The following is a 26106-nucleotide window of genomic DNA, read 5'->3' as shown; positions in this document are numbered from 1 at the left end:
GTCATGTGAATATGATGAAATTGACTGAGTGATCTATCAATTTTATTTTCGAAATTTATTATTGGGTTATTGAACGGTTTGATTCAGATTGAAAATTAGGTTCAGGGATGTAATAGTTTTAATTTTAAATGTCAGGGATAAATTTGTTTCATTTTAAAAGTAAGAGACGAAAAGAAAATTTTTATGAAATGTGAGGAATAAAACATATCATTTTTCCTTTTCATAATCATAGCGATAAGACCAAGTTGTAAATTTTTAAAGTAAAAAACGCAATCCGGGCTCATTTTAATACTTGTTCAACAAAATAGGCCTGGGTGGTTCATCCACCTAACCTGCAGAATCATGAATAAAAAAATTCAATGGCCACTGATCTATTTTGCTCGTACACTACTTTTAGCCATTCAAGTATATGCATATTAGCGATCATTCTGTCCAAAATTCAATGTTCACTTGATTGAATAAGTTGCATGTGCACTGCATATGCCAAAATCATGGATAAATCTGTCCACATGGAGTAAACAAGAATTTTAAACAACCACTGAACTATGCAATTTGTATGCTTTTCGCCACTCAATTATTATGTTTTGTTTCAATTTAGACATTCAAGTAACTAAAAATAGTGAGTTTGTTTGGATAAGATTTTTATTTAGATGATTTATTTGAGATAATTAGAAAGATAAGAAGGTGATTAGAATTTGTGAAACAAATTATTTTATTTCAAATCTTCTTAATTCAAACACACCCAGTAAATTAGAAGTCTTTCATTTCAAAATTTGTCATAAGATCAACTGTTTTCGTTTGGTTTCAAAGTTTTCAAAATTAATTTACAAAAAAGAATTCGTTATATAATTTATACGTTTTGTTGGAACTTATAAATCAAAATCCATTAAAGCAACTTTTATAGATTTTTAATTTTTTTTAATACTGTTGAAAATTTTAAAACTCTAGATGGAAAAAAGGGCTTAAAAAGTTAACATTTGAACATCAAAATCTAGAATCAGGCGAAAAATATTTCAAGAGAAAAAGCAACCAAATTGCAACTAACTAGTGTACCACTTTTGTTAAGTTGAGTGGGCGATTTAAAACAAAAAATCTTTTAACGGCAAAATATGTACAATTTGAAATAGACAATCAATTCAATTAAAATGTATCAGCCGCATGGACCGGGACTATGACGGGAGTTTTCATGTTATGAGAGTTGTGTGGGTTCCATTGAAGGCTGGGTTGTTGTTGGGGGTGGGGAACGGGGGATTTGGGGTCTTCCCTTTACTTTCTTTGATCCTTTCGATCCCAGCTTACACCGAAAAGCCACCTTCACTTCACTCACATATTGAGCTTCAATTATTTTTATGTAGTTAATGTGAATTAGATGCAAAACCACATCCATGCTTCTATCATCTGCGATGCCGTACAAGTATTTTTGAGTGAGCAGATGATTGCAACTGACCTAAGCCCCCGCGCCCCGCCTGCACTTTCTTCTACCATTGACGAAAGAATACAAAATGCATACGCTGCACTTCCGCTTTTTCTCTAAAATAGTGATTTTTTTTTTCTGAAAGCATAGAATTTGTTAATTGTAACAGCTAATTTCCCTTTTCATTTTGTGAAAAATAGTACGTAACACCTAAAGTTGATTTAAGAACAAGGATTTTGAGCACTCATTAATATACCTAAATTCCATCCAATTTCTCTGACGTGTATATACATATATTAATAATTATTATCTTTTCTTATGCTTATACAATTTTTCTAATTAGCCGTATTATTTTAAAAAATCTAACATGGGAAACGATGTTAACGAGCGCCTAATGAATATTCATTTGATAGATCCTAAAAATAAATATATTATTTATACATTTCTCAAAGAGAGAGACAGAGAGATATATGATATGGTGAATACAACATATATAACTTGGTGATCAAAAGAGGGGATAAAAAATGGGTACACACAAATATGAGAGGCAAGCCGCAAGATGAATGCATCACTACTAGGGCCTGCCATTAGAGGCCTAGTTTGAGAGAGTTCTGGAGGGAAGAGAAAAGAAGAAAAAAAAAACCCTTAAAGTGTAAGAGAAAGGAAGAGAGTAAAAACGATTTGAGAGTTTTGGAGAGAAATGGAATGATTTAAGTGGAGTTGAGGCAGATTCTCCCTACCTGGGTGACTATATATATATTTTTTGTTGGGTGCAATGGCGGCCATCAGGCCATTTACAAACCGATTAAATGGGGAACACAAGCTGTTAAGTCAATCGAGTAGCTCGAAAGCTCGTTAGAGCTCGGCTCGTTAAGGCTCGAGCTCGGCTCGTTAATTTTGGTTAACGAGTCGAGCTCGAGCTCGAAACATGCTCGTTTAGTTAACGAGCCGAATAAGCTCGGCTCGTTTGATACTCGAGTAGGTCGTTAGAGCTTGTTAATGAAGGACATATTTGTCATTTTAGAAATCAAAATTATATAAATTAAAAATTATAGGTTTTTATTAATGTTAATTTGCACAAGCTCGAGCTTGAGATCGTGAAACTTGACTCGTTTGTGATAAACGAGTCGAGCTCGAGCTCGAGCCACATGTACATTTAACGAGTCGAGTTCGAACACATTTTAAAGCTCGTTTTCTTAACGAGCTCGGTTCGAATTAAACTCGAGTCGAGCTCGGCAGCCAAATACTCGACTCGGCTCGACTCGATTAATAGCTCACGCAAGTCCCCTTGCATCATCATTTAAGCACTTCTTAACATCAGGTGGCCTATCCAATACTGTTAGTCCAAGTTCTTGTTGGTGACTTCACTTTGCCAGAGCTCTTGGGAGCGGATTTTATAGGGGTAGCTACCCCTAGGTTTATTCCATATTAAGGAGTCTATGGGCATCCTTGTAACCCCCCCCCCCCCCCCCCAAAAAAAAGGATGCGATGGTCATAGTATAATTTTTTAGTTGGATTCATTTTGGATAAATTTGGTATTCGAAAATGTTAATGTGTAATGTGCACTTGCTCTTCATTTCTCGTCCATAGGACAAAGTTTCTGGGCTAATTTCATTATTTCTATACTCTCCAAATCTCTATTCTTTCCTTTCCTGACTAAAAAAGATACAACTTTTCTGTTCCTTTCCTCCTCTTATTTCCATTTCTCAACTAGCGAATTTATGCCTTTGGTTAATCCTTTAACTCTTGTTAGTTATCTCTTGGGCCTAGTTTAGGAGTTTAAGAGTGAAAGAGAATAAAGAGAGAGAGAGAGAGAGAGAGAGTGCTTGACACTTAACAGAGAGAGTCACATCATACTTATCTTTTAGGTATCGGAAGAGGGGTGCAGCCGTGCAGGGCCATTTCAGAGAAGGACATGCATTAATTTCCTGAACACGATTGATCATTGAGGTGAAAGAAGGAAAATAGATAGTACTATTAAAAAATGTTAGCAACAAAGGTAAGCACAGCCCATTAGTAGTATATCCTGATCCACGCTAAGAGGGAAAAACGAACAAATTATAACTCAAATCAGAAAAGTGGATATGCGCCTGGTGGTTGGGATGTCTAAGCTTCCACATTAATTGCCAACAACGCTAGAAGCAGACTCTGATTTGGTTGAGCTCGACTTCTTGTTTGCTTGAAGTTTGAGATAAACAGCTCTTGCTCTAATGGCCAGCTCTTGAATTTTATCCGGTTGTAGTTGCTTAGATTTGTTGGTTCGAAATTGTCTCGTGCTTCTTTGAATGATAAGTTAAGTAACCAGCCGGTAACAAAGAACTACCAGTCTCTCCGGTACTAGTATTCAACTACGCGCGTGCGTAAAGGAATGATTTTTGCCAACATAACCGGGCAGGCCTTCTGCTCCAATAGTAATTCTGGGATTTCATCCAAATCCTAGTATTGCAGCTTTGACCTGCAGCCGATACCTGCTTTTCTTTCTGAGTTCTGACTTACAACATGGCATTTTTTTTTTTTCCTCGCCTCCACTCTTTGAAAGTTTGTTGTCACCTACTAACGCTAACTTCGGCTGCTTTAGTGTGCTGGGGCTGACAGCTGGTTTGGGGACTGAGTTGGAACAATCAACTCTTCTCAAGACTCAAGAGCGGGAAATCTCACTCTGACTACTACGATAACGTTTTTACAAAATCGGGCCTAAGCTTCTGATGATACTGATTTTGGGTCTGTCACTAACTCTCAGTTCAGTAAACCTCTTCTAAGCCCAGAGTTTGCTTTGCTCCCCCATTTCCCAACCCAATCCAAGGCATCAAAGTGGGTGAGATGTGATATTGAATTCTCCATTTGGGAGCGGTGTTCGGCTGGCATTTACGGCCCAAACGCAAATGGAGCATGACTTTTGCAGTACACACTAGCAAAGTACGCGTATCATGACTGACGCGTATTAAATTTTGCCTATGCCCAATACCCAAATCAACCAATAAATAGAGTATTAAATTAAGTATAGGTGAATTTTTTTTTCCGGACACTGAAAGAAACATACACACTTGATTAGACTAAGCACGAAAGTTAACGGATAAACCGACCCGAATCGATGAAGTTCTTAGTACTCCTTCAAAAAAAAAAAAAAAAAAAAAAGTTCTTAGCCCGACATTTAAGTCCACTATCATCATTTACAAAAAAAAAAAAAAAAGTCCTCTATTATCAATTTTTTATAAAATAGAATCTATTGTGTTGACAACAAAAAAAAAAAAAAAAAATCAACCATTTTCTATAAGGTAACCCAATGGATTTATTTATTAAAAAAAAATTTGCTTTTTATTCCCAAAGTCCCAATGCCTTTTGTAGCTTACAATGGTATATATGAGATTGGGTTTGTACGTGATTTATGCAATTTGGTGTAGTTATTATATATATATATATATATATTTAGATTTGTAATATAAAATTATATATATATTTAGATTTGTAATATACAATTATATTATAGTATTGTACTGAATATAAGATAAATATTTTATTTATGCATACAATAATGTAGTAATATAATTGTACACTAAATAAAATATAAAAAGTACAACAAACATTGGGTATGTGCCTGGCTCATTTTTTGGGTATTTACCTCCTCGGTCCACTTGGTTCTCAAAATTTTGTCTCAAATTTCGATGACTTCAACTGATATGAGGATGGCAGGTCAAAACGGAGACGGTGCAAAACCTGATGCAGAAATATATAGGCACAACCACAGCATTTAATGTCTATGAATTTCATACGAGGATTTCTGCGGCATGAACAATTGGTACTATAAATTTTAATTAATTTACCAACTTTTTTACTCCTTCAAAAAATTTGATGCCTATTTATTTTGTTTTGTTTATAACGAGATATTGTCCTTTGAAAATGTCAAAAAAGACGAAAGAAGGAGATATTTTACCTTTTTCTTTACGGTTTTTTTTCCTCTGATTTAGAATTTCTTAATTAAAACTCACAAAGTTCCAGATATAGGCCAAAGGTATTTTCCTTTTCCCTCAAACCCCCCCCCCCCCTCCCCCAGCCCAAAAAAAAAAAAAAAAAGGTTGCATTAAGAGACAAATGGTAAAGACGAATTAAATTAGCAGAGCAAGCAACCAAGCTTATCTTCCTCTAAGAATTGATGGGAAAAAGGAGCAATTTACTGACACCCCGAGCGTAGTGGTTGAGTATTGATTGGTTGTCAGTTCATCAAACAAACATTTAATTCGGGTTTTTTAGCTGCGATTTCTGCCCTTTATCTCTCTCTACTCGAGCGACAGAATTTGTTCTTCCTTTTTTGTCATTTACTTTTAGGCGGAATTTATTGAAATTGTGGTTTGCTGTTAGCCGGGTGGGGAAAATATGTGAAATAGATGCCAAATTGTGAAGGTAGAGGAGATGGGAAGGGAGATCTCATTCTTATTGCAGCCCAGGAGTCTTCTGATCTTGGTTGTGGCTTTAGTTCTCATCTTTTTCGCTTTCTCCTTCCCTCAACAGGTACTTCCTCCCTCCTTTTTCTTTTCCACTTTTGATTTTATTCTTTCATTCAATTATCCGCTATGTTATTTAAAGATCTGATTGTCGTTCTGCTGTGAACTTGATGTTGACTAGAGAAATTACTCTGCCCCCCATTTTTGCTTAAGTAGAACAAGAGTCCGCGACTATTGCATAATTCACTGGCAATCTCGTTTTTTTCTAGAATTGTTAAAGATAGGTTTCTCCACTTAAGGATGTGTCTTGTTAGAGTGTTCTAAATGAGTGAGGCAAAGAGCTTTAGAGGTAAGTGAATTGATGTTTGTGGTTTCCAGTACTGCTAAAGGATTTATTTGACAAACTTGATTTGTTTCTCTAAAGTCTTTTCCTTAGCATAAGAGTAGAGATAATTAATAACTGTAGCACTGGTACACTTAGTTAGCAAAAGATGTAAACAAGCTTTCCCAGATAACTTCCTTGTGGACTGGAACAAGAATCACCTATGAACATCGATTTATATGCATATAGGTATGCTTTATAACATCAGTAATTAAGATATAATCGCTGAAAAGTTGAGCGTACCAGTAGACCGTCTGAATCCTTTGAACCACATTTATGATGTATCCGATCTTGATTTGATAATTAAAATTTCATCCAGACTTCTAAGGGGCTAATAAAAGATACTTCAATTTCTGATCTTTGAAGATTGTATTGCGACCTACAGGGCGCAAGGCCTAAGCTTTTTTTATTATTAGCTTTATTTCATTGCGTAATCATCCTTCAATAAATTGGCAGGAAGAAGAGAAGGTGGAAGAGGTGCATGAAATTACTCACAGAGTCTTTTTGGATGTTGACATAGATAAACAACACGTGGGTATGTGTTCTTTATGCCTTCCTTTGGTGGATTTTTTCGGTGTGTATTGCTGGGCTTCATAGTCCGTCTTGTTAATAGTGTTCTATTTTTCTTTTCCTTTTAGACTCCTTTGTATTATTTGATATTCCACGTATCTTTTGCAATGTTGTATGATATGACTCCCCTGTTACTCGGAAACCTTTATGTTGCACATAGTACCTTCAGGCACCTACATTCTCCTATATGGGAAAAGTAGTAACATTGTCCTAGACTGCATATCATGAAATTGTTGCTTTGGCACTTTTGTTGTAGCTACATTCCCTTGGTACTTTTTGGATCTTGGTTTTTACCAGTCTAACCTGTTCTTGATTGAGTTTGAATGGTTTAAGTTTGAATTTACGGGTTAACCATTGAACTGGACCGGAGGCATGGGGTTCGACTGGTCAAGCCAGCTAGTCCAGTCCGGTTTTCGAAACAATGTTCTTGACAGGACATTATACTTTCTCATTCCACCTGTAGGACCTGATTTTTATGCAATTTTTTGGCATGAAAAAAGTCATTTTCCCTTGAGTATTATGTGAGATAACTGGGTTCTGTGTGGATTGGCTGTTTTTTTTCAAATACAATATGCTATAGTAACACACCCTAAAAAACACAAAAAGAAAAAAAAAAAAAAACCACCAGCCCTTCCTTTCTTCACCTACCACCACCCTGCATCTCCACCCACCTCCCGTCACCCCTTCCCTCTTCCTCCCCTCTTTCCCTCACCACATCCACTTCCCCCCTCCTCCACCTCCCATACACTTTCCTGGCACCTCCTCTTCCTCCCCTATGTTTTTCTGCTGCTGCACTTCCTCTCCCCCTCTGGCTTCCCCACTCCCTCAGCACCTCCGTGCTCCCTCCCCTTCTAAATTTGGTTGCGCAACCATATCTGGAGGGGAAGGGAGGGTGGGGGTGCAGGGAGAGGGGAAAGGTAAGGTGGTGGGAGAGGCAGGAGAGTGGAAGTGAGGAGTGAGGGAGGAGAGGAATGAGGAAAAATAAAAGAGGGGGGGGGAATGGGAGGTGGGGGATGGATGGGGGAGGTAGGAGGCAGGAGGTCCGGTGGTGGTGGGAGGAGGGAGGGAGAGAGGAGTGAGGGAGGAGAGAATGGGGGAATAATAAAAAATACCCCAAGATACAATTGTATGGTAAAGTTTTTAAGATATAATGCTATAGTAAAGTTTTTGAAAAACACCTAATCCATATGGACCCCTCAGTATTTGGAAAGATGTGTTTGGATATTCAGTAAGCACAGAAAAGTTGTTTCCTGAGAATTAGTCATAACCTGAAGATTCTGTGAAGTTATTTATCTCTTGTGCTTGCACATGCATTTGTGCTCTTGCCTTCTTTGTGAAACTTGAAGGTGTCTAAAATTTTATTGGATGGATTTGCGGGAAATGATGAATTGTTATGCAACAATGTTTGTCAAGGAGAAAAAGTATATTCATCCATGATGAACACAGGTCGAAGTAGATATATTTACTACCTATGTTTTTTGTCCAATTTCATCAATTACCACAGCTAATTCTTGTTTATCTACAGGAAGAATTGTCATTGGATTGTATGGCCAAGTTGTACCAAAAACAGCAAGTATGCTCACATCTTCCTGCACCCTCCTTAAATTTTATTGAGACAACACTCTAATGCATAGCGCCTACTGTTATTCTTCTTACCTTTCTACTTGTCTTTCCCAAAATCCCTCATGTTATCCCTTTTATTCTTTGCAGAAAATTTCAGGGCTTTGTGCACAGGTATTTCATGGTTTGTTGTTGTTTACTTTTGTTCTCATCAAACTATTGGAACAAAGTTAGAAGCATGCCTTTATTGACTTTTTTTTAAGCAAAGACCTTACTTTACTTGAACCAGGGAAAATCGGCAAGGCTGCCAAAGGAAAAGCTCTCCGTTATAAGGGAACACCATTTCATCGTATTATACCTGGATTTATGATTCAAGGCGGAGATATTATCTATGGTAATGGGAGGGGAAATGCATCTATTTACGGAAGAACCTTTCCTGATGAAAATTTCAAGATAAAACATTCACATGCAGGTTTCTGTTATTATCTTTCTTGGTACAATATTACTTGTTAGTCTCTTTATGGGATTATTTGTTGAAGGGAAAAGTGTTTGCCCCATTTCAGTTTTCCTTTTCTGTAATTATTATGAGTTTCATATGTGCAGGTATTGTTTCGATGGCGAATTCAGGACCTGATTCCAATGGATCACAATTCTTTATCACCACAGTCAAGACGTACTGGTAAGCATTTGCTGCGGTCTTATGTCTATGGTAAAACTTACTATATGGCTCCTAACATTCAGGTTCTTATTTCACCTCGGAATGTGAGCTCCGATAGTGTTCAGTTTAAGAGCTTTCGCCAGAATTGGTTACAATATGGCCTCATTTAGCCTGTGAGAGATGACTATGATTTGGAAAGATGCATTGGCTTCTCTACTTCACTAATTTGTTCTGATCTTCCTAAACAAAAATACTGGAAAAGAAATGGTCTCTCTGGGACTGCCTGGTTTTGGTGGTATTGGTGCATTGGCCACTTAGAAATGGTTCAAGATGCAAAAGGATTCTCATGACAGCAGTTGGATATTGGTTAATAAATGATGGTGGTAAGTAGAGGAAGAGGAGGTTTAACGTTGAGGAAGTTCTGGAAACTGAACTCTGTGTTAGAAATTTTTTCAATGGCTTGAAAAGAATGCAATTTAAGTCAGAGACTTGAATTAATTTTCAACTCCTAATTAGATGGATATAAGTCTCCAGGTTTGCCTCAAGAGTTGCCGGCTTTCGAGGTTATATCTGAGATTAGGTTTAATTAACTAACTTCAAAAATCTGAAAAAAAAAAGACAAAAACGCAGGGGAGGTATCGGGGGTAGTGGGTTCTTCTTTAAGGCCTAGTAGAGGCTGTCCTACTAACTTTCCCGTAGTCTCATATCGTTTCTTCGGGGTTGGGTAGTCAAGTCCCCAGGTTTGCCTCAAGAGTTGCCGGTTTTTGGGGTTAAATCTGGGATTAGGTTTAATTGACTCACTTCAAAAGTCTGAAAAAAAAAATTAGATGGATATATATATATATATACACGTGATCATTAAAAAGGAAAAAAAAAAGGGCATGCTGCCTTGTGGATATAACTGGAATTCTTTGGCGCGAAAATTTTGCAGGTTGGACGGAGAGCACGTTGCTTTTGGAAAAGTTATTGAAGGCATGGACACTGTTTTTGCGATAGAGGGTGGAGCAGGCACCTACAGTGGGAATCCCAGGAAGAAAGTAATTATTGTGGATTCTGGAGAGATACCTAAGAGCCGGTGGGATGAGGACAACAGCAATGCAGCCACTAGTATGTCGGGATGACAACCGGCAGGAAGTTTTGGATCGTAAAACTGACAAATTCGGCTTAGATTGTTTTACAGCCAGTTTTACTGTTTTGTATCATGTTCATTAGACTATACTGCCAACTTTATAATACAACAGCTTTTGTTTCTTCCTGGGAGCAATTTTAGTTGGTTTCTCTGGACTCAAATAGTAAACGATCCACATTAATTTGTTCTTTATTTTAAAGTTTATTATTATTATTATTACTTATTATTATATCAAGCCATGATTACTGGATGTTCCCTATTTTGAAGGTTCTGCTGGGAACATATCAGGTACTTAACCATGTGGACTTAATTTTTTAATATCTATCTATTTATTTGCATGAAGAAACATTTTTCAAAAGCAATACTACAAGCGTATTACTGCTAACAAATAACTCTTCTGAAGTCAAGAAACTTGAGAGCTTCTAAGTCCTTTTCCTGAAAAACAGATATAAAATGCAGTGTTGAAATCTCCCTTGCTTGTCCACGAAGAAAACAGAAATTCATGGAAAGGCAAGTGCTGTCTGGAGGTGAAGACACAAGTTTTATTATCTATGGCGGGGTGGCACTCTGGATCAGAATCACAATAATCATCTTTGGTAAAAGGGGGGCTGCTACCTTTAAGTAATAATGCTACTAATTATTAGGCCTAATTAATTCTTCAGAGTGTGAAGAGATATACCACTAATAACGAGGGTGAGTGGTGGTAATTGTCAAAAATCTGATGTACCCATCGACCATTCAGATTAAGATTATCTTCTCCAGCCCCCAACTCAACTCAACTCAACTCATCTCGGCTGCTGTCAGCTGAGCTCAACCCAACTCAGCTGGAAAGAATTAGCCAATACTCCACCGCCAAATCCGTCTGCATCTCCTCCTGCTCCTCCCTCACCAACCCCCACCAGATACCTCTGCTCCCAAGTCATCTTCTGATGCCATGGACAGCAGCAAAGAAGACCCCAACAAACTCTCTTCCTCTCTCCAAGACCCCACTCCCACCCAACCTCTCCTCTCCAAGCCTTATCCTCCTCCTCTAGACCACCCCGCATCACCCGTACCCGCGACCCTCCGCCCCACCACCTCCCAACCCAGCGATGACCACTCCCAGCTCCTCCAGATCTCCTACAATTACGGCCCCCGTCCCTTCAAAGACTGGCCCTTCCTCCTCCTCTTCTCTCTCCTCATCCTCGCCACCTTCGCTTTCGGCATCTTTGCCTCCGTCCACAGGAACCCCCACCACTCCCAAGTCTCCTCTTTTTTCTACAATTCCACCTCCTCCACTTGCGCCATTCTCGAAGTTACACAGCCCTCCTTTTTTAGCAGCCCAATTTCGATTAACGCTTTAAAATCGAGTGTTTTGAAGAGCTTGATATGGACCCTTGTCATCACCTTAATTTTGAGCGTGCCCTTTGTTTTGTTTGTACTTTTGTTGCTCAAGCATTACACCAAGCAGCTAGTGTACATATCACTTCCTTTCTTTGTGATAGTTCCTGTGTTTCTGGATATCTACTGGTTTGTTGCTTGCCATGTCAGCTCTAGATGTAGCGAGGCTCTTCCTTTAGCCTACCGAATTTTGATTTTTGTTTTCATATTGCTGATAATTGGGGTGGTAATCTGGATTTTTGTAGTCAATTGGCATCGGATTGAGTTGACCATTAACATAATTGGGGTGGCTGCAAATGGGCTATGGCAGAATCTGGGGTTGTTTGGGGTGCTCCCAGGATTGACTTTGGGGTTATTTTTATATTATGCACCCATTGTCGTGTTCTTGGTTTTTGCTAGATTCAATGGGAAGATTGTGCCCAAGGAAAAGAATGGTGAATACTATTGTGTTTGGAAACAGGACGGTTGGGTACCCGCTTATTATGCCTTGGCCATTTTGACAATGCTTTGGTCTGCTACAGCAATGATTGAAGCTCAAGTTTATGTCATTAGTGGGACTATAGCTCAATGGTACTTCTCCAAGGATTATGATAGGCCCAAGAAAAGTTTAAGAAGCGCCTTGAGGTTACTTTCTGGGCCTGCTCTTTTATACTCTCTCTCTCTCTCTCTCTCTCTCTCTCTCTCTTTTAACCTCCCCTAAGAATTCAAGTTCTGAATGAATTTTGAGTTGGTTGAGAAAGCTTGGTAAAATGTTTGGATTCTTGTTAGTCATTTTGGTAATCTATTGATTATTTGCACTGTCATGATTCTATGGTTTGAAGGTGAGTCGTTGTTACTGCCTTGGATTGTGGTTTAGTAGAACCCAAAGTTTGAATTTTTATACAAATGGTAGGATAAAGGAAATATTTGAATACCTCTTTAGAATTAAGTTGCGTATACATTTGCTTAGGAAGTTTTTTCAGACAAAAAGTAGTTGGCCTACATTTTATGCCATGCCCGTACGGCACACAATAGAAAAATCCTATTTAAGTTATGCTGGATGACAATTTAGTAAGACAATTGTGTTTCTACTCAATCAGGTATATAGCTTAAAGATGATCTTGCAACAGATAGGGGACTTGAGTATCTTTTCATGTCTTGTTTTTTAAATGCATTCATTTTTTACTGCTTGTGCTTGTGCACTCATTTAGCATTTAGGTTTGAAATCATAAAAACAGCTGTATCTTAAATTAGTTGCACTTAGATGAATTTTACTTGCTGTTTAGTACTTCCAATATCTGTTAAAATGGCTATATATGGTGATTACATCCTTATTAGTGTACTTAGTTTTGATAGTAATCCTCGAAGAAGTCAGCATAGTTTATACACAATTCCAGGATTCTTCGATGAAAGACTAGAAGGATCTCCAAATCTTCCTTAGCATTTGTAGGCACTGGTCTTGGAACTCCAATCACCTTTTTGTTTTTTGTTTTTTGTTTTTTTTTGGGGAGGGGGGGGGGGAAGGGTTTAGGAACTCCAAAAGCAGTTTGAAGAATGTAATTGAGAAGATGCTCTAACCTTTGTAGGATGAAATGACTTCTTGTGGTACTACTACTCCAAATGTAAGTAGTTGCATGTATTTTCTGCTCAGCTGTTGCAAACAAAATTAACACTTTCTTGAAAAGCTTCAAAATTTCTTGGCCAATGATTGCTTAGCAAGATTCAGGTATCGTAATTTACAAGTTTTCAAAATCTTGGCGATATGACCTGATTCAATATATTACAATTTAATGTTTCCTTTTGTCACACGAGTAATTTTTCTTCCAAAATTTCAGGGGACTCCAAAATGACTTTTGATCCTTTTGTCTTATTACACAACAGTTTATCCAAAATTTAGTTGTCAGAACTCAAATACATGTTTTTACTTTTGAAGGGATATCATACTGATAAAACAACTTGAAAAAGTGCACTAGTATTAAGTGTATTACTACTGAAGATAATTCATCTATTGTTGTTAAAATATATGAACAAACCTTTTGTTAGCAATGGAGTTGCACTGCCATCATTTTCTTGTATAAGCAGAACACCTGAAGGGAGAAGAGGAAGGATAATTATTTTTGAACTTATGGAGGGCTGAAATTGATGTACATCTTTGGTGTTTTAATGCTTTATTGTGCTAATGGCTTAGAAATTTAATTTAACATATGGACTGTCAGGCAAATTGCATGTAAAACTGTTTACATGCGTTTATTTTATGCGATCTTCTCCATTTGATTTGTCCAATGTCTCATTTTTCTTTGGAAAACGTGCAGAAATGCATTTGGACCCTCCTCGGGCACGGTATGTTTATCTGGATTGCTTGTCGGTGTTGTTCGCTTTGTGCGAGCAATGGTTGACAATGCAAGGAATGAAGATGCTTCTGGAATTGTGAACCTAATCCTACGGTGCTGTGTGAATGCCCTAATGGCAGCATTTGACTTTCTTAATAAGTTCACTATAAACTTTGCAGCTATAACTGGTGAAGCTTACTGCACCTCTGCAAGGATGACCTATGAACTGTTGAAGCGCAATCTTCTCTCAGCCGCTTTTGTGGAGACTGTCTCCACTCGTGTTCTGGCAGGAATAATTTTTGTTCTTTCAGTACTATATGCTATAGTGGTGAGTTCACTATTTGTCCCTTGTCAATTTTCCATTTGAAGAAAATATAGACTTGAATTTTTTCTGACTGAACTCGGCATAACAAGTAATTATTTGTGCACACTGCATGTTGGTGAGATAATCTAAACTTAGTTGTTGGATGGCTGAACCACCGAATCTTAAAAGATTAGTTTTATAAAGATAAACATAATGAGTATCATATGACTTATTTGCCTGTGACACGTGCCTAATCAATTTACCATCCATGGCTAGATATTGCTTCCAGGAAGACTTTGTCCTATTTTGGCTGCAAGCTAAAATTGAAACTCGTGAGATTCTGCTCATTATTGAGTCAGGCTACATCAAATATTAAGTTTGAAAACAACCAGATGAAGTTGCTTATCACAAGAGATGGGATAAATGAGGTTTTTGGTTAAATTGCGGGTAGAACTTTGCTGAAGCATCCTCTCTGGACCTTTCCCGTTGCGAAACCTGCACCAAAATGTGTCTCTGCATGTGTATTTGTGCTTGCATGTGTATGTGTGTGTGTGTGTTGGGAGAGGGAGAGGGAGAGAGAGAGAGAGAGAGAGAGGGAGAGACGTTTTGCTTTTTCTTTTATTCACATTATGCTTTGACATGTTGGTATTGGCATTCAAGTCTATTTAACTGTGGGCATTCAAGATTAGCTACGTGGAGGATCAATTCTGCAGGATGTTATATTTGCTATAGATATTAAAATATGTATTATAGAGTAAATGTGTTTCTGTTTATTCTCACACGCTGTACTCCTGTCTTCCTCATGCAGGTCTGTCTTATAGTAAGAGCTGTTGGGCATCTTGGTGTGGAGGCATACTTCGTTGCTGCTATGGCATGGCTACTGCTCTTGGTGGTGCTGGGCTTCTTTGTGAATGTGCTGGATAATGTGATTGACACCGTATATGTGTGCTATGCCATTGATAGGGACAAGGATGATGTTTGTAAACAAGAGGTTCATGAAGTTTATGTTCACCTCCCAATAAGTAGGAGCCAGAGATCAGCGTTTAGTGCTAGAACACCAATGGTTGTATAGAGTTTACGTTTTCTTGTGTCTGTATTAATTTTGTATTTGGATGTTTAAGTGCGTGGCGGAAGATTGTGCATATGTGTTTGTTAGTTCATTTGACTCTTTTCAACAGAGGTAGATTCAATAAGAAAACAAGGCTTTCTTGAAGAAGTTATCAGGCTCTTGTTCTGTATCTCTGAGGTATCAGCGGCGACATTGCACCTCTTGAAAGCAGACCTGCCAACGTGCAAACTCGGTGTTTAACATTGCATGGTGGTTTGATTCATTTTAGGCCACGGAATTAATTACTGATGTTAGCTAGCTTCATACTTGTCAAACTATCGTATTTCTACCGAGCCCTTCATTAGCTTCTGCTTGGCCTTGGGGATCATCATGGCAAAAGGCGACGAAATTAGAAACTTTATTGACATCCTGTTAGCCCCTCAGGGCACAGTCCAGACGAAACGCGTGCGGTCATTGTCAAGTTCGACCAGTCATGATCTAGGTGGGAAGGCCGAAGGTGAAGTTTGTTGAAAACAAGTGGATCAGTGTTGGATGATGTTTTCCTAACCTAAGTATGGGTTGGGAAAAGTTGTAGAGGCATCAGATGTCTCTAAATTAGTTGGGGAAAAAGGGATGCTTCTACTAATAGTTGTAAGTTTTTCTTTAAGACATATATATATATATATATAGAGGGATAACTGTGACTAAATCAAGTCAAAACCAAGGGTTAGGAGCTAAGGCCACGGAATGACTATGACTCGGTGGGTTGTTTCGGATAGTTCCAAGTGTTAGGAATCACGGTGCCTAAGTTGCTAAGTGTTGGGCAAGATTGAACACGAAACGTTGACGATGGCGGAAAAGCTGGGCGCGCAGAAGTGTGCGGCCGTTGCCGTGCGCCAAAAAGGAATGTTGGGCAGTTGCTGACCGTTACTGGCAGTTGCTGGCGGTTACCAGCCAACTCAGTCTCGTTCTTAGTGGGTTCCTAACTTTGTGGACGTTCATATAAGACCAGCGGTTGGGTCTCTTGTCAATCGTAAATGTGTCTATAAATAACGGGTTAGACAGAAACTAAAAGGGAGAGAGTCTCAAATAGTGAGAATCACTCTTAGAAGTTTTGCACGCAAGGTGTTTGTAGAAATTCCTTGTAATCGTTGTTGTGAAATGCAAGGTTGGCCGTGTTGGCTGTAACTTGTGCGTGTGTTCCTTTTATTTTGCGTAAGTGTTCTACGTTGTTGAATACTTGTGTGCAAGTGAGTTTGTAGGCTGACTGGTAGCGTGGCTTACTAGTACCATTACGTATGTGATTTGCTAAGAGAAATAAACACCTCGTAATAACGTGGTATCAGAGCACGGCTCTGATCCATTAGACCGTGCTTTTGTTGTGTCTCTTTTGAAGGTAATGATGGTTGGACACGGGAATACTGTCCAAGAGCGGTTGCAACATCAGGAACTTGCCTTCGAGAACTTGATGCAGCGTCTAGGAGACGTTCCTGAGGGCTTCAACGTCATGGAAGTTCTGTTGCAGATTCGAGAGACGATCAACACCTTAACAACGCAGATGGAGGAAATCAGGCAGACGGTTTCTTCCGTTGGGGATGTTGTGGCGCCGAGGAACGAAGTGGCTTCGTCCCATACAGAGATCGTGGCTTTACAATTCGAGATCGATATGTTGAAGAAGGCAGTTGGCTCTTCTAACACACAGACTGTTCAAAAATCTTCGAAGGGGAAAGTGAAAGTCCCAGAGCCGAAACCGTACTAGGGGAATAGGAGTTCGAAGGATCTGGAAAATTTCTTGTGGGATGTCAAACAGTACTTCAAGGCTGTTAACGTTCCAGAAGGGGAGAAAGTGTGCATTGCATCAATGTACCTTAGCGGTGATGCAAAGCTGTGATGGAGAGTGGTGCAATCAGACTCCATCAGACCCAAGATTGAGACTTGGGATGTACTGAAGGAGGAATTAAATAAGCAATTCCTTCCCACGAATGTTTCGTGAAAAGTTCGGGACGCATTGTGAAACTTGAAACAGAGTAAGAGCGTACACGAGTACGTTGCTGAGTTCCAGACCCTGATGTTGGATGTGAAGGAGATGTCTGAGGAAGACAGACTCTACACCTTCATCCGTGAACTGCAGCCATGGGTGCAGATGGAGTTGCGAAGACAGAATGTTCAGACCGTGTCTCAAGCACTCGTTGCGACAGGGAAGTTGATAGACTTCACGTCCATGGGATCCAATGACAAGAAGAAGGAGAAGGGCAAGGATCTGAAAGGTGGACCGTTCGTGAAGAAGAAGAAAAAGAAGTAGTCGATGTCTACGACCGAAACCGGCGGTGCTTCTTCTTCTAAAGAAAAGCAAGCATCAAATCTGAAGAAGGATGGCTGCTTTAACTGCGAAGGACCACACTTAGCCCGCAATTATCCCAACAAAAAAAAGGATCAGAATGTTAGTGCCTTAATAGTAGAAGATGATGGTGACCAGTTCGAGATGTAGGATGCACGGGTCAACCCCATGCAGTTCGTGAACCCCATCACAGGTAATAATGGTCGCACTACTTACAATAGTTTGATGTATGTGCAAGTTACTGACAGGTGCCGAACCTGTGCAATAATAAATATCTGCTCAAACAAAATATAATTTCTGTAGATAGTGATAAGCAGTGTCGAATCCACAGGGATTGGGGATAATTTATTTCTTTTAGAGTCCGAAGTATGGGAGGTTTTTGGAGAATATAAAATAACTAATTAACTAACTAATAAAACAACTAATAGAAATAAATAGAAATTAATCAATAACCAATATGACTCTAGCCAAAGTTACAACTTTTCAGACACGGTCCATGCAACTAATCATCGATGCAAAGATAATTCAATTACTCATTAATAGATTAGTTATAGTTGTCATACACGCGATGAACAACCAGCTTTTCCTTAATTTCTCGATAGTTAAGGTACGACCGTTAACTATTTCCCTAACCAAGAAATAATCCTAAGTACGACCATAGGATTGAATTACTCGTTTGCATTAATAATTAGAAAAATTCAATCCTAACCAACAAACACGCTACGAGGGTTTGTTTAAGTTAGATCATACGTTTCCCTAACATGAAACCAATCACGCTAGTCGCCACTGGTATTAATCAATTGAACAATTACGGATTCAATCAATTAATTTGACAGTAGATTATTAGATTAATTCGAATATCGGGCCCTTGACATTCAAATAACATAACAAGCATAGGCAATTAAATCAGGAAACGTACAAATACCAATAAATAAAGGAAATAAGTAAAATAATTAGATCTCACAGATGTTCGGGACCGAATCCTCAAATTGACCTTCGATTAAATGAGAAATTTAGCCACGCCTCATGAAAAAATCTCCAAGTAATTTTATTGAGGTCCAGGCCATCAAAGGAACTAAGAAAGAATAAAATTAAATTATGCTAAAAACTAAGCTAAAACTATTGATAAGAAAACCTCCCGTACGTTTGTCTTCTTTTAAAGCCAAAAGAAAATCTAATGCTATCTCTAGTGGTCCCCACTGAATTGAGAGTCCAAGTGCCAAAGAATTGGAGCTTTGCCAAAGTTCTTGTTTTTAGTTTCCTCTTTACCCGTAAGACTCCTAGTACAAGTCCACCCTTTTCAGCATAAAGATAGGAAATCCCTTTTTGTAGCATCCTGTGGAGCCCGGCTTGTATTTCCTTTTAGAACTTCCCATGTGGAGTGTTTTTCTCAATAAAGTCTCCTTTTTAGCACTTGTTTGCTCCACTTCCTGTAATTAGGGCCAAATATCAAATATAAGTACATTTCAACAATTAAAATAATATTTGGCAAGAACAAAGAGGGAAATTAACCATAAAATTAACAACAAATTATGCCCTATCAGTTACGTTGAATGGTAACCAGATACTGGCGATGGTGGATACTGGAGCATCGCACAGTTGTATGACGGAATGCGTGGTGAATCGGTTCGGATTGAAGTTAAAAGACTTCGGTTTCAAGTTGAAGGCTGTCAACTCTGAAATCAAGCCAGTGTTGGGCGTAGCAACGGTAGAATTGGAGTTGGGGCCGTGGAAGGGATGGTGCAGCCTCATGGCCAGTCAAATGGACGACTTTGACTTGATCCTTGGCAAGAACTTCATGGTTGCCAACAGGATCTACCCAATTCCGCACTTGGACGGTGTTATAGTGGATGACGACCAAAATCCAGGCTTTATTGCTGTAGTAAGGTTGCCAAAACAAAAGAGCAACCAACGAAAGAATTTGGTGTTGGCGGTACAAATTGAGTCCAGCCTTAGGCATGGCGAAGTGATGTACATTGCCGCGTTAGTCGAAATGAAACCTGACATGTACCAGGAAGTGCCCGATGGCGTGGCTCATGTGTTGGAGGAATTCGTAGACCTCATGCCTGCGGAGTTGTCGAAACGGCTGCCTCCTAGACATGCTGTGGAGCACAGAATTGAGTTGGTTTCAGGGGCCCAACCCCTTGCCCAAGCTCCTTATCGTATGTCCTCGATGGAGTTGGCGGAGTTGCGGTGCCAACTGAACTAACTGTTAGATAGCCAAGCGCTGAGACCATTGAGTGCTCCAGTGCTCCAGCATTATTCCGAAAGAAAGCAAACGAAACATGGAGATTTTACATGGATTATTGTGCCTTGTTCGACAGTCTGGCGAGGGCATGATTCTACACCAAAATTGACTTGAGATCAGGATATCGACAAGTTCAAATGACTCAAGTCTGTGAGGGCAAAATTCGTCATTACTGGCTTGAAGACGACTTACTCTTTGCCAAGAGTAGTAGAGCTTATGTCCCAGCAGGAGGGGAACTTAGGCGACAGGTGCTGAGAGAGACCCATGACACTCCTTGAACTGGTCATCCCGGAGTGGAACGAATACGGGTCTTGTTGTCGCGGAGCTTCTACTGGCCAAAGATGGAAGAAGATATCGAAGCATACGTGAGAACGTGTCTTGTGTGCCAACAAGATAATGTGGAAAGGAAAAAGGAGTCAGGTTTGTTGCAACCTTTGCCAATCCCTGATTGACCATGGCAATCGGTCTCAATGGAGTTCATTTCGGGATTTCCTAAGGTCGATGGTATGGCTTCTGTTTTCATAATTGTAGATAGATTTTCTAAGTATGCTATCTTTATTGGTGCGCCGAAGGCGTGCCCGGCTGATGTTGTCGCTGAGTTGTTTTTCAGAAATGTTTGAAATACTTCAATTTACCCGAAAACATCATAAGTGATAAGGATACCAGATTTACGGGGAGATTCTGGATCGTGTTGTTCGGACTGTTGGGTGGTTCCGAATTTAAGTTCTCTATTGCCGCCCATCCTCAGACCGACGGATAAATGGAGAGGATCAATGCCTTGTTGGAGGAATACCTAAACCATTACGTGACGGCAAGTCTGAAGAATTGGATGAAATTGCTGGATGCCGCGCAATTTTGCTACAATTTGCACAAGTCATCAGCAACGAAACTGAGTCCGTTCGAATTGATAAATGGACAACAACCTCTGACTGCTCATGAAATTGCACTTCAAGGCAGGAGTCGTTGCCCAGCAGTACACCGGTTTGCTCGTGCTAAGCACGAACTGGTGGACGAAGTGAGGGATAGCTTGCCAGTGGAGAAACAATGCATGAAGAAGTTTGCGGACCAACATAGACCCGGACTTGGAATTCCCGGTGGGAGATCAAGTGATGCTGAAACTGACTCCCCAGATTTGGAAGAAAGTAAGCAGCAAGACAGTCCATCGTGGGTTTATTCCGAAGTACGATGGACCGTTCGAAATGATCAAGAAGGTGGGTCATGTAGCCTATCGGTTAAAACTGCTCGACAGACTCAAGATCCACGCGACCTTCCATGTGAGTTTCCTAAAATCCTTCAACCAGGATGAGATGGATGAAGGACGGAGGCAAGCAAAACGTACTCCGCCGGTGATCCGCAAGCAATTCCAGAAAGATGTGGAGGCAATGCTGGATCACAGAACCATGGGGCAGAGCAAAAAGAATAGACGGACAGATTATCTAGTCCAGTGGAAGGGGGAGACCAAGCTGGACGCTACTTGGGAACGGGACGTGACCTTGTGGCAGTTCGAAAATAAAATTGCTGAGTACCTGAGGAACATGCGGAAGCAAGCCAAGTTGACGAGGTCGTCAACCTCTTCAGGTAGAGGTGGTTTGTTAGCCCCTTAGGGCGCAGTCCAGACGGAACACGCGGGCCCGTGACCAAGTTGTGCCAGCCATGGCTTAGGTGGGAAGGCCGAAGGTGAAGCTTGTTGGGAACAAGTGGATCAGTGTTAGATGATATTTTCCTAGCCTAAGTATGAGTTGGAGAAAGTTTTAGAGGCATCAGATGTTTCTAAATTAATTGGGAAAAAAGGGATGCCTTAAGACATATATATAGAGGGATAACTGTGACTAAGTCAAATCAAGACCAAGGGCTAGGGGCTAAGATCACGGAATGACTATGGCTCGGTAGGTTGTTTCGGGTAGTTTCAAGTGTTAGGAACCACGGTGCCTAAGTTGCTAAGTGTTGGGCAAGATTGGACGCGAAACGTTGACGATGGCGGGAAAGCTGGGCGCGCAAAAGTGTGCGGCCGTTGCCGTGCACTCCAAAAAGGAATGTTGGGCAGTTGTTGACCATTGTTGGGAGTTGTTGGCGGTTACCAGCCAACTCAGCTTCGTTCTTAGCGGATTTCTAATTTTGTGGATGTTCAGATAAGATCAGCGGTTGAGTCTCTTGTCCCCCGTAAATGTGCCTATAAATAATGGATTAGACAGAGACTAAAGGGGAAAGAGTCTCAAATAGTGAGAATCATCCTTAGAAGTTCTGCACGCCAGGTGTTTGTAAAAATTCATTGTAATCGTTATTGTGAAATGCAAGGTTAGCCGTGCTGGCTGTAATTTGTACGTGTGTTCCTCTTATTTTGTCTAAATGTTCTACGTTATTGAATACTTGTGTGCAAGTAAGTTTGTAGGTTGACTGGTAGCGTGGCTTACCAGTGCCATTACGTGTGTGATTTGCTAAGGGAAGTAAACACCTCGTGACACATCCCAACATGCAAATCACAAATTTAGCAACATATGTCGGAAATGTTGGAAAATCGAGCGAGGAGAATTTTGAGCCAAAATCAATTCACAACACATGCTGTGGCACATCCACCTGAGTTGAGAACTATGCAGCACCATCGAATTTGGGTACTTCCACGAGGAAGAGGCTGAGAATCGACAAAAGATTCATGACATGTTTGGGACGAAGCAGGTAAGAAAATAAATCAACTATATCCATAACCTGGCTGCCCTATCTTTGGCCACGAGAAAGTGGGATTTTATTTCATTTTTATTCAAGAATCCCGGAACCATCGAATTTGTGATTTCACAAATTACTGAACATTTTGACTCATAATGATCATTTAAGGTGCAAGGAAGTCGTTTTTAACCATTGGTATCAAAGATCAATTACCTCGAATTCATTTAACTTCCTTCCTCTTTTATCTTATTTTTGTACTGTTTTCTTATTCTTTGAAAAAAAAAAATCATAGTCATACAAGTTGCCTCATCTATCAAATCAGCTCATAATGAAATCGTTGGACTGCAAATCCAGTTAAGTTTGGAGATGTTATATTATTATGTTTCTTTTGATGGAATGAATAGGGGCCAGCCGCAGGAAAGAGCCACGTTCCCATGTCCAACTCTCCATCATCTATCTGTTCACTTGCTCTGATAGACATTGTTAGACGTTAGTGTTTGTAAGCTCTCTGTTGTTTTTCTCCATTCTCTCTGTTTCTGTGGTGCTCGTGGAATGTCTCTTGCAATCATATCCCGCTTACATGCATTTGCTATACTGCTATTTCGATGTGAACACGATCAGGATAATGCTGCGCTCTTCTTATCTGCCAAATTCCTAGAAACATTTTATGGGATGCCTAAAGGTGCTTAGGGATTAGTTAGTTTAGAAAAAATTAGGGACCAACTCACCAAAGTGATAGATAGATCGTAGATCTCAATCATAAAGATACCCAAAAAAGAAAAAAAAAAGAAAAAAAAAAAACTGGCAAAGGAAGCTCAAGCTCTATCGGTGAGACATTGACTCAATTACTTTAAAGCAAGAAATTTCACCGCTCCGCTTTCCACAGAATTTGTATACGTACCACATGTTATCGCTACAGTAGTTGTTATTGCCAATCGATGTCGATGGGGGACGAATGGACTCTTCACCTTTGCTTCCACGCCAAGGTTCTTTTCGAGTTGAGGAACTCAAAGTGAGGGAAATGCGGGGGCATGTAGGTGTACCGTCGGTGATGAGGCCCGCTTCCTAGAGACCACATGTTTGCACTGTATTCTCTTCTCTCTGATTGAGCGCGGTCTATAACGCATTTTTGTATAATAAAATTCTGATTCATGAGCAAGATTTTTTAGGTTCAAGCATGAGAATGGATATGTATCGTTTCGCATATGTACCATTTGATTTCCGGTCAGAAATTACTGTTACAATCTGGTTGTCGATGGAGATGACCGGAAATTTTTACGAAAATACATATTGGGTAATCTGATGAACAGGTGAAGATTTTCAATACACAAACACAGGAGCAGATATCAAACACCTAAACTATACCCAAGTTGGTGAGTCGCTGACAACTAGCAAAAAAGCCATCAACTTTAGCAATAATGTCAATGGCCATGGCGTGGTCCAGTGGAACTGGAAAGAAGATGGGATCGAATGGATGAGTTCAAGGATGGATGCGCAGAAAGCAGAGGGTTTTTTTACAGGAAACTCATCAATGACTTTATATAGCTAAGAAGAAGATCAAACATTGGCAAATATATAAACCAAGGGCAATACAGAATTATATAACCTTGATCCATTTAGTTAGTACTTAGTAGTACTAGTATTTAACTATGCTTAATTCACAAAGGCCCCCGCCTCGTGTGAAAAAACATTCTTTGAGGCCGATAGCCTAGAGAACATCAACTCCTCCATTTGGTCAACCAGGCAACATTTTCCAAGGCAACCAGAGCTCCCTTGGAGGGTCATTTCCGTCATTCAGATCCACCCCCAGGACTACAGAGCACAGAGTACAGAAGCCAAGAAATAGATCTCATCTCATGAGGACACCTTTGTAATATACCATAAATCTGAATGGCTTTTTAGGTAGTAAAGTTTGTATATAAACCCCTATGGTCCATTTATTCGATCCACACTTGGATGTTAAATCAATTCGCTTGCTTAGCTGACAAAATTGACCGCCTGCAGCTTCTCTCAACTTTGCAACCACAAACAAGATGGCGATGGCCTTCAAAATGGTGCACCCTCAAATTACCTTCTCTATCGTTCATTCAATTATTGCACACTGATCATCGTTTTCTCTGCATAATTCATCTTCTTTAGTAATTTGTGTTTTAATTTGGCCGGGCTTACATGTACACATATGCACATATATTGAGGCAAGCTGCAGATCAAGCATGTATAGGAGACACAGGCCCAATTATTTATTAGCGTGCAACATCGTGTTTGTCTTGTTGAACATATTATATGCGTGCATGATAGGCTACAACAGGGATGTGGGTAACGGAGGAATGCAAGAACTCGTTCATGGAGATGAAGTGGAAGAAGGTGCACAGATTCATAGTGTTCAAGATCGATGAAGGTTCTAGGTTGGTGACGGTGGACAAGGTGGGTGGACCTGGTGAAGGCTACGAACAACTTGCTGCCTCCCTGCCCAAAGACGACTGCCGTTATGCAGTCTTTGATTTCGACTTTGTCACCGTCGACAATTGCCGGAAGAGCAAGATTTTCTTCATCGCATGGTCCGCCACTACTCCCACCTGCTTATCATTCTAGTAACTGATTTTCTTCTGCTTCTTTTATCTCTGATCAGTGGTTCCCCCCCTGATACCAATCTTTATGCATACATTTATTCCCCTTTTGTCAATATCGCTAGAGACTAGAGCGAATTCAACAAATCTATGGGCCAACTATGCAGAAGTAATCTTTTGTGTTTATTACTAATTAATTAGACAGATCATTATTGTCTGTTATATTGAGTTGATGTGTTGCAAGTACGTTGATGATCTCGATCAGGTCTCCGGAGGAATCAAGAATTAGAGCAAAAATGCTGTACGCAACTTCAAAAGATGGACTGAGGAGAGTGCTGGATGGGATCCACTACGAAGTTCAGGCAACGGATCCGACCGAGATGGGGATGGACGTCATTCAGGATAGAGTCAAATGAATCATTAAAGATGAACAACTGAATAATTAAAGACGTGTCAAAGTCATGTGTTTTGGCATCTTACTTTACCTAATGACTCCATCCGCCCACCTGAGAGGCCTTTTGTCTGTTCTTTTTCCAAGTGGATCTGGTGATAATTGTAACCTTACTCCTAGCGCTAATCTTGTACTAATTAATAACATTATCCGGTGATAATTTGCTTTTTCAGACGCCACTTTTTTTTCACCGATCGATCGCCTTTAATTTTAGATAGATCCCTCCGTGCTCAGTCCTTAAATCTTTTTTCTAGGGTGGACGCGCAAAGGTTTCTACCAGTCAATCATTCTGCCTTTCAAAGGTTCACGCTCCTTGATTGAGCCTTTTAATGCTGCAAAACAAAGCACTATAGTATATCTTTTGACAGCATCGTTACGTAAGTAAGTAAATACGGTAGTCGGGGTATGGTAAAAAAAATATGCGGGAAAAATAGACTGGAGAAGAAAAGAAGAGGTTAAAGTTGACATTGACCGCAGGTACCAATGATGCTGAAGCGTCGGCATAAAATACCAAACGCCAAGTCCAAATGGCTCAACTCCTTGATAATTGATGATAAAGAACTCGACTATCAAAAAAATCTATGAAAGGTTGTTTGCATCACCGCGTCTTTCACAATTCACAAAGGGTTGAAACTTTCAAAAGAAAGT

The 26106-nt window shown here is 39.8% G+C and overlaps 4 protein-coding genes across 5 annotated transcripts; all 4 read left to right on the top strand.

Moving 5' to 3' along the window:
• Window positions 1-5457: 5457 nt before the first annotated feature.
• Window positions 5458-10274, top strand: LOC113726260 (peptidyl-prolyl cis-trans isomerase CYP21-1). 2 transcript variants are annotated; one of them, XM_027249871.2, is made up of 8 exons: window positions 5458-5920; window positions 6692-6770; window positions 8219-8251; window positions 8331-8378; window positions 8516-8539; window positions 8655-8837; window positions 8969-9044; window positions 9955-10274. In XM_027249871.2, exons 1-8 carry the CDS (start codon window positions 5822-5824, stop codon window positions 10142-10144), a joined length of 732 nt encoding a protein of 243 aa, XP_027105672.1. In that variant the 5' UTR covers window positions 5458-5821; the 3' UTR covers window positions 10145-10274. The 2 variants fall into 2 exon arrangements, with proteins under 2 accessions (XP_027105672.1, XP_027105673.1); XM_027249872.2 differs by lacking the exon at window positions 8219-8251.
• A 547-nt stretch (window positions 10275-10821) lies between these two features.
• Window positions 10822-15361, top strand: LOC113726259 (uncharacterized). The gene is made up of 3 exons (XM_027249870.2): window positions 10822-12156; window positions 13824-14169; window positions 14954-15361. The coding sequence occupies exons 1-3, from the start codon at window positions 11087-11089 to the stop codon at window positions 15215-15217; spliced, it is 1680 nt and encodes a 559-aa protein (XP_027105671.1). The 5' UTR covers window positions 10822-11086; the 3' UTR covers window positions 15218-15361.
• A 3743-nt stretch (window positions 15362-19104) lies between these two features.
• On the top strand, window positions 19105-19740 carry LOC140035517 (uncharacterized). Its single transcript, XM_072076775.1, has one exon. It carries the CDS (start codon window positions 19105-19107, stop codon window positions 19738-19740), a length of 636 nt encoding a protein of 211 aa, XP_071932876.1.
• Window positions 19741-24346: 4606 nt separating this feature from the next.
• Window positions 24347-25630, top strand: LOC113726258 (actin-depolymerizing factor 5). Its single transcript, XM_027249869.2, has 3 exons — window positions 24347-24494; window positions 24739-24998; window positions 25273-25630. The coding sequence occupies exons 1-3, from the start codon at window positions 24474-24476 to the stop codon at window positions 25421-25423; spliced, it is 432 nt and encodes a 143-aa protein (XP_027105670.1). The 5' UTR covers window positions 24347-24473; the 3' UTR covers window positions 25424-25630.
• Window positions 25631-26106: the final 476 nt, after the last annotated feature.

Source organism: Coffea arabica, chromosome 2c (genome assembly GCF_036785885.1).
Source record: "Coffea arabica cultivar ET-39 chromosome 2c, Coffea Arabica ET-39 HiFi, whole genome shotgun sequence".
Taxonomy (NCBI): domain Eukaryota; kingdom Viridiplantae; phylum Streptophyta; class Magnoliopsida; order Gentianales; family Rubiaceae; genus Coffea; species Coffea arabica.
This window is presented reverse-complemented; position numbering and strand designations above follow the sequence as displayed.